This window comes from Erigeron canadensis, chromosome 4 (assembly GCF_010389155.1).
Source record: "Erigeron canadensis isolate Cc75 chromosome 4, C_canadensis_v1, whole genome shotgun sequence".
Lineage (NCBI taxonomy): Eukaryota > Viridiplantae > Streptophyta > Magnoliopsida > Asterales > Asteraceae > Erigeron > Erigeron canadensis.
This window is the reverse complement of record NC_057764.1, coordinates 21,587,492-21,596,641: the sequence shown is the minus strand read 5'-3', so window position 1 is coordinate 21,596,641 and position 9,150 is coordinate 21,587,492. Positions and strand designations below refer to the sequence as shown.

General features: G+C 34.9%; 1 protein-coding gene across 1 annotated transcript; it reads right to left on the bottom strand.

Annotated features, from left to right (window-relative positions):
• Positions 1–8,066: 8,066 nt before the first annotated feature.
• Positions 8,067–8,648, bottom strand: LOC122597153 (protein BASIC PENTACYSTEINE6-like). Its single transcript, XM_043769784.1, has one exon. It carries the CDS (start codon positions 8,646–8,648, stop codon positions 8,067–8,069), a length of 582 nt encoding a protein of 193 aa, XP_043625719.1.
• Positions 8,649–9,150: the final 502 nt, after the last annotated feature.

Below are 9,150 nucleotides of genomic sequence, written 5' to 3'. Positions count from 1 at the left end.
CTCCATCATTCGAACCGGTAGGTTTAGGATTTGTTGGGTATTACTTGGCAAAGATCCTTGTTGACGATTAGAATTACCCATTCTATCAAGCCTAACTCCTAAATCCTTGATCGCCGCTTGTTGACTTTTGATATTTTGATTCATCTTATGATTCAAAGCGGTGATATTGGTTCGGTAGTTCTCGTTCTTCTTGTCTTGATCAACCATAAACTTCTTCACAAAATCCCTAAGCTCGGCATTAGGATCAACAACTTCAACCGGTTGAACCGAAGGGCCTCCTTGATTTCTTCCTTGCCATGAAGCTCCTAATGTGGACCTATAATTTCCTGCACCATTAGAATTAAAATTAGAATTAGAATTACCTTGGTACCGGTTTTAATAAGCTCCATTCCTTTGAAATAGCCCTCGATTTGCAAACGGTGGTTGATATTGATTTTGAACATAATCAACTTCTTCATTCCGTGGCGCTTTATCACAATCTTCCGTGTAATGCCTATCACCACAAATGTCACAACCCGCAACCGCCGTCTTCAAATCCTTTTCAATCAACCCGAACCTACCATCCATGCTTGCAAACCGGTTTAGTCCTACCCGCTTCTCGAATCACACTTGTACGAACCATATCTTCCATAATCTTATAGGCTTCGTTGTAAGTGACATTATTAATGTTACCTCCACAAGCCCAATCCAATTCCCTTTGAGTACGGCTATCTAAACCCCAGAAGAAAATAAGAATGTGCTCATTCAATCGAATACCATGACCGGGACAATTCCTCATCAACTTCTTCAACCTTTTCCAAGCATCTACCAAATCCTCACCACTAAGTTGCTTAAATGCCCGAATCTCCAACTTCATTGTTTCAACCAATTGAGCCAGAAAGAACCTCTCAATGAATCCTTCCCTCAACTCTTCCCATGTTTCAAATATGTTGTCATCAAGATTTTTATACCAATATGCCGCTTCTCCCGTGAGAGACAACGGAAACAATTCAAGCTTAACATGTGGCATTTGAGTCTCCCCATACTTGAACAATCGACAAACCTTTTCAAACTTCTCCACATGATCATACGGATCCCACTTAACAACCCCGACAAACTGATTTTCTTCAACCCGAGACAAGTGATTACCCTTGACATTGAAATTTAAAGCGGTGGTTGAAGGACGAATAGCCGAGCCCCTATTAGGTGTAATGACTCGAGTACTCTCCCCAATAGTCCTATCAAACGGATGAACCATATCTTCGGCCATGTTTCTAGGTGTAGTAGGAGGTGTAGAGGGTGGAGTGGAGTTTGGTGTTGAATTTGATGAATTTTTAGGTGAAGTTTTCGGTGGAGTTGGTTGCTTATTTTCCGGTGGTGTGGAGCTTTCGGCTTCAACGTTTAAGTTTAAGGAATCTATTTTGCTAGGTGAAAGGTTAACGGTTTTAGAAGGTTTCTTTCCTCGTTTCTTTGTCTTTCCCGGATTAGATTGAGGACTTACTAGTGGTATACCGGCAGCCCTTGTGGTCATTAACTAAGAAACAAACCTGAAAACACAAACAAAGAAAACCGTAAAATGCACCAAGTTACACAAACTAAACAAAACAAAAAATTAAAACTAAAAATTGAGAATTAACCTAAGAAACAAGTAACTCTCTTGCACTTGAGTACAAGAAAGGATCAACTACGAAATCTCAAACAAAAGCTCTTAAATTAGTCCCCGGCAGCGGCGCTAAAAACTTGATGTGTGAAAATCTAGTTAAATTAAAATCCTTAAAAATACTCCGAATCGAATACCACACACAATCGGGCAGTGGACCCGTTCAAATGCAATATAGATTAAAGTAAGTAAAGGTTCGTTCCACGGAGACTACAAAGAGCTAGCGAGTTTTAAGTAGTTAAAAAGATTTTGGTTTTTAAAGACACCACGTCATCTTGATTTTGTATTAAAAGTTAGTTGATTGAAAGAGTTAGAAATTCCTAAGAATTTATCGAAAAGAAATTTGTTTTAAATCAAATAGGATGGGAAGATCATCCACTTTGACTCCATGATACACATTATTTAGGTTGCATATAATTGAAGAACCAATTCAAATATGTTGATTATAACCGAGAACTAAACAAAGACTCACCCCGTACCCGTCAAGTTCGTTACTTTATTCAATTCCCTTAATTAACTAGTTCCATTACTAAGACCGGTACCCCAAGACGCCTTTCATAACTTTTTTAGCCAACTAATTGTTTTGGTTATTTAGATAACAATTGTGTCTATTGATTATACCCAACCATTAACCCGTTAACCCTTATTAACTATTAATTACTTTCTACCATACCCGTCAAAGAAATAATTGCTTCTAACCAAGCAATCAAAATAACTTCTATACAGCCTAAGTTACCACTGAGATCATGCAAAAACTATCCGCAATTAAGAGTTAAATAAAAAAGAATTAATAAGCTAAGATTACGACACAACGTTAAATCAAATCAACTTGAATTCAAAAGATTATGCAACCATTATTCAATGTATCACTTCATCTCAGTGGATGACGAATTATTTAGCTACTCATAATCATAAACAAAGCACAAAAAGTAAAAATATAGAAGAACATATTGTACCAATGTGTAGAAAACAAGTAAACGCTAAGAAAATAGATAACCGAATGCCTTGAAGCTCACGAACAACCCTTAGACCTTTATGGACGAAAAAGCTACTGAGAATAGCCCCAAAGAACCCTAAAATCGACTAGAGGTGATTGTATATCGAATGGGAGGGTTATGGTCTTGTATTTATAGAGTTTACAAAAAGTCTTCACAAACCGACTGATGTGTAATTTGAGTGTATAATTTGTTGAATTGTTCACGGGCAGTGTACCCTGTCGCGTATAGTATAGCTAGTAATAAGTCCAGGATCGTCCACAGGAAATTAGTATTCGTAGTAAATAAAACTATTAAATTTAATCTAAAAAGAAAGTGTAAAATTGGGGGGTTGTGACCGAGTTGTCACGTTGCTTAACAAACTACAAGTGATCTTTTGAAAGCTTTTAAATGACTAAAAAAGAAATTTTTGCGTAAGAGGAGCGAATTTTAAATCTTAAGGTCATTACAGCCTAAAAATAGTTTTTAACTATTTTTAACGAAAAGAGTTTGTTTGATTTTTAGAACTAGAAAATGTTTTCAACCCCCAGTTTATAATCGGACTGTCACTATCCGATTAGTAAACTAATAAGCGGAAATGACTAACCTTAAGTCGGAAGAGTACAAAATACGATTAACCAAATGTGAACTAAATTGGACTTTCAAAGTGGAACTTGAAGACAACAACTAATATATTAATGAAGTAGTACACACTGATAAAGTAACAATGATCGGACTTTTTATCTGAATGAGAAATGTAACAGGAGGTTTCGCGACTTATAAACTAAAACAACTTTATTATTAACTAAGAGTGAACAAATTGGACAATGATTTTGGAAATTGGTTGTGACTGGAAATGGTTAGGCAACCATGGAAGACTTCCCAGGCACACTCTGGACGTTCTCTGCAATCTTCTTTTTATAGCCAACTTCTCCAACTGCTTTCTTAATTGTGGGAGACATTTAGGAGCTATGGAGTCAATTTATGAATAGGGGGATTTTGCTCCAAATAGTGAAGAAAATGTCAGGTGTTGAAAAACTTGATGTGTAGCAAATTTGACTTTTTGCTTTTGCTTTCGAATGTCAATATTGACATTAATTGTATGTTGTGCATTTCTCCATTTCGTGGCTTTACTGACTTGATTACATCCTCCATTGGTAAAAGTAAAATTGGCAAGTTGTAGATTTTTCATTCATCTTCGCGTGGCCAGCTTATTCGTCAAAAACGGATATCGAATGAAGAAGTTATGACCAAAACAGTGCATCAACGTCAATTTTGTAACTTTTCAAGCACTTTTTCACCAAAATCCATTGCATCCTGTAAAATCACTCATACACACAATAAGTAACTGAAATACATTAATTTACATTCAAATGAGTTATAATTATACGTTAAATTGCACAATAACGCTAAATTAAATATGTATAATTTAAGCGTTATCAAATTCCCCCACACTTGAACGTTACTTGTCCTCAAGCAAACTATCGTTTAAACATAGAACTTTCTTGACTTGACTTTTCAAACATTCAATTTTCAAGAAGATATAGAACTATTTCTAGTTCTATGCAATTTAAGTTTATTTATGAAAATCGAGATGTTCAATGATTCTCAAGCACGAATATACATGACTTAGCACCTGCTCAATGATAGTGTATGATTCTCACATCTCTAAAGTATCTATCAATATAAATGTCTCACGAGGGTGTATATCTGAATCACTCATATATGGCCAAGTTACGTTGCATAAATAATCATAGGCTTGTAATAGAATCATTTCTCCACCGACATGGCGTAAGCACCTAGCATGATCATCCAAAGAGGCAATTCAATCGGTTGTAATGTTTCTGAAGGCCTTGGGTTTAATGGGTTTGAAAAAGTATGTGGTATATATTGAAATGGTTTTAAAGAAAAATTATAGTCTAATCCAACACAACCCGTGTTATTAGTTGCCTCAAACCGCAAACCTCTTAAAATGACTGCCCAAATAAAAAAACATACAATAGATCAATACGGATTGACCATTGTGGTGTACAATGTTCGAACTGACATAAAACCTTTTAATCCTTTGTTGTTAAAATGTGGTTTTTGTGCATAAGAAGTGATTTGTTCTAGGGGAATACCGATAGACAGTCCTAGTTCTTTTTTTTTTTTGAAGAAATCATTCTCCTACTGTGGTCTTTCAGAAAAGTTGAACTATAGCGTCCTCTGTTTTCCCAGAATTGGGTCTAGTGACCTTTCGGAGTACATGCCACTTAATTTGCACACTGAAATCAGAATGTTGACAATATATGGAAGATGGGTGTGGTAAAGGATTTGTTTATTATTATTATTATTATTATTATTATTATTATTATTATTATTATTATTATTATTATTATTATTATTATTATTATTTATTATTAAACGAAAGTTTATTTATAAGGTAGAGTGTTGAGTGAATTATGGATGATAAATGGGTAACAGACACAATAATATAGTGAGTTTTGGAAATGGTAAAGATGATGTGGAATGAAAATGATGGTTTTGAGTGAGTTATGGGATATGAGTTGAAGGATGGATTGCCAATATTCTTACATAGTTAATGACCTATGATGGAAACTTTCTGATTAATCACCTAACCACGTACATATGTGCATACAAGCATTTCTACATATGCATTATTTTTTCTAACAATGAAAGGAACTTATAAATACAAACAGATTTTTAGATTTTTTTTTTTTTGAACTTACTTTTACCCTGCAACAAATCGGTATTCGTCTTGACAAAATCACTTCTATTCTTCAATGTTGATTTGATTAAATAATTTAGAGAAGAACAAACATTATGACAAGTGAAGAATTTCTCAAGAGTGAGAATTTTTAAAATGACATAACACTGGCAAAAATCCCAAATCTTTCAATCAAACCAAGACAACTAACAACCCACCATAGATTTCGACTATCGGTATGGCCAGGATAGGTGTATATATTTATAGTGGTTTAAATGATTAAAAAAGGTTAGGCTCAACATGGTTTCTAAGTGTTTCTAGCACTAAAGATGAGTGATACAAGGGTTTTCACATGGTGATTAACTAACCAATGCAGTTAGCTAATATAAACAATTTTCGAAATTCGGGCTAAACTTTTGAAAATCAGGTTTATCCTAATATTACCTCTTTATCCAACCATGCAATCACAAAAATGATCTCACTGCGGTCTCGAAACGTATCAACTAGAACAAGTTCTAACATTTATTGCAACACCGACACACTTATAGCAAAGACATTATCGAAACATTAAAAGTGAATGCTAATATAGGCTCAAAAACCTCACATATTTGGGGTATGGCTATAAATGTGCAAGTCATGCAATTCTATCTTTTTGATCGTGATACATCTCCCAATTAAAACATTTTAGTCAAGGAGAAATTTGTCGCTTTTTAATATTTGATCATTTAGGTGTCAAAAGTGACTAGTTTCCTATGAGGACAAACGTTAAAATTAATGTACATTTATTGAAATTTTTAAAATTTAACTAAAATTTTGAAAAATTTAAACACACTTATTTACAATATATTACAAAGTAACAATTAATTATCCCCTCCCCCCCACTCTTAAGATATACATTGTCCTCGATGTATTAATCATGACGAAATGAGTGTAAAAAGGGAAAGAGAAACTTAGCGACATTAATTTTACTGATCATGTTGCTTATGAAGTACGTCTGTGATCTGCTTCTGCTGCACACTTTCCTGCAATAGCTTAAACACACAATAGAAAAGATAAAATTTGGTCTTTTAACGTCAGATTCCGAGACGATGTTTTGTATTTTTTTTATAATCATAAAATGTATAATGTAACACGTGTTCGTCCGGGTGAAGGTATATTGGTACTAGATACCTAATATTACCCACTCAAATCACAAATTACCAATTTAAAATTACAAAAATACAAAATTTAAACTTTCTCTTTCTTTCTTTTCCTTTTAACCGTTGGCTTCAACGGCTTTTTCCTTCTCTTTTTTTTTTTTTTTTTATGTTTATACTCCTATAAATACTTACCTCTTCAACGCACACTTCATTATTTTCACACAACAACTTTCAACACAATACATTCTTACCCCACTAACCGTCGGCTGATCCAGAACTATCTACTTACAAAAAATGGGAAACCTTGGCTTGATTCTCGCTTATTTGATGATTATTTCTTGGTTCTTTGTTGCGGTTCAACTTCCATTGGATGAGACCTATCTGTGGTTCGTTGGGTTCGTTCTCATCATCGCCCCTTTGTTGCTCGTGGCCACCTGGGTCGGTATATTTGGGTGTTGATGTATTTTTGTAGTTGTATTTCCATTTGAATAATGTAACGAAACTTTTCGTGTTTTATCAATAATTTTCCATTAATTCCAGTCTCGTACATTATCTCTTTTATTTTATATATATATAGCTCTTAATTCACACATAGAAAAACATACATAAATGTTGGGTCGTTTATCGTCAGATCCCCAAGACAAATACTTTGAATCCTATCAAATAATCTTAAATGAACAATATCAGTTTGTGCCCTTTTCCACTGGTTACAGTAATTCAATCGCAGGGACTTAATCATACCGAACACAAATTCAAAAATTATTATTTAGGACTGTTTGATAAAAAAAACTAAAGTGGGAATAAAAGATACCGTTCCAAGATCTTTCAGATAATGGAGTTGTAGATTTAATCGGAACTGGAAAAACACACACACACATATATATTTTATTTATTATTATTATTATTATTATTATTTTTAGTTGTTTTTTTTTTTTTTTTTTTTTACTTTTTGTTGGTTTTTTGATTTTTTTTTTCTTTTTTTATATTAAAAACTACATATTTACAAAAGTGATGAAATTTACTTACAACCCACGTTTTCTCGCCTCTAGAATAAGTCGGTTGAGTTCCTCGCACATTCTTCCAAAAGCGTAGCCTCGTCTGTTCAATCGTTGATTTTTATAACAATCAACAGGACCGTCTCGACATAGTCGTTGGAACTCATAATGAGAATACGTTTGGTTGTTTGAGCATGCCCCTTCATGGGCAAATTTCCCGCATTTGTAACATCGTCCAAGTTTTTATGCTTTTCTTTTAGCCGTTGATCTCGAAACACCAACACCAAAACGCCTTCTATTACTTTCTTGCCGACATTCCTTTCTTATTTCATCACATTTATTTTTAATTATTAAAACTAATTCGCTTGGCAAACGATTTTTATTGTATTTACAAATCAACGCGTACATTACTAGAAAATGATTATGCTCAAACTTTTCTCGCATTTTGAAAAATAATAAAGTGAAAAACGAAGAATGGGGGGAGAGGACTAGTTCTTTAAGGTCTGCTAGTAGAAAAGACCAAGTCTCCTAAACATCTCATATTTATTCCTCCTGTTTGACCCAAGCCAATATTCCTTCAGTCAATTGGCTTTCGAAATACGTACCCTTTTGTTACCATTCTTCCAAGAGACATCTGAAAGTGGAACTACCCATTCTTCTACCCTGCAATCGTATTTGGCCTCTCCCAGGCAATAGAGGTAGCGGGTATTGTGAAATATTCGCTGTACAACAAGTTGATTGCCATCCTATTTCTTGCCATCTATAACATTTCCTGGGTATTCCGGTGCATGAACAGACCGGTGTTGGAATTTCATATATGTTCCATTCGCGCCCACATAGCATTACAGTTGTACTACAATTGTTACGCTCAAAATAAATTTTCTGCCTTTTAGTGTGCAGAACTTTGAATGGTTTGTCTTCTGGGTTTGTTGATTTGAAATTTGCTGATTCTAACGTTTGCTTCTTCCCCTTTTCAATTCTCTCATCGAGGTCACATATCCATTTCCACGAGGCTTCTACATGTTCCTTAAATCCAGCTTCGAACACCGTTTGTTCTCCAGTTGGAAGCCGTGTTTGTGAAGTTGAAGCTTCACCCAGATTCAGGGATGATGGATTGAATTTCGGTATTCGTTTACCAATTGGTTCCACCGGTGTTTGTTTGGAGTATTGAGGTGTGAAGTCTTCTACTGCCATCTGAGCTAGAATGTTTGTCGAACTGCTTGGATTATTGTCAGTAGTCAACAGTTTTTGCTAGAATTCATTGTCATCCATGAGTGCTCAATTATTTGTATGGGTAGCTAGAAGTAGGGAAGAAAAAACCTTGAATGATTTAGAAGGAGGTGAGAAGACTTGTTCTTTAGGGTCTGCTAGTAGAAAAGACCAACAAAGGAAAAGAAACTGAAAAAGAAAAGAAAAGAAATCGGGTTGCCTCCCGCAAGCGCTAAATTTATTGAGCGAGTCGTTAGCTAGACTCTTGGTCCAAAGGTTTATTCGCTGATGGTGTGGAAGTCATAGGTGACTTCCCATGCATTTTCTACTCCTCTTCATGATAAATCTTTAACCGTTGAGCGTTAACAATGAAGGTATTTCCCTCTCTCCCTTCAAGCTCAACATATCCAGACAAATATGCGCTTTTAACCACGTATGGACCGGTCCATCGTAATTTGAGCTTTGGTTGCTTGAACTTGTACTTTGA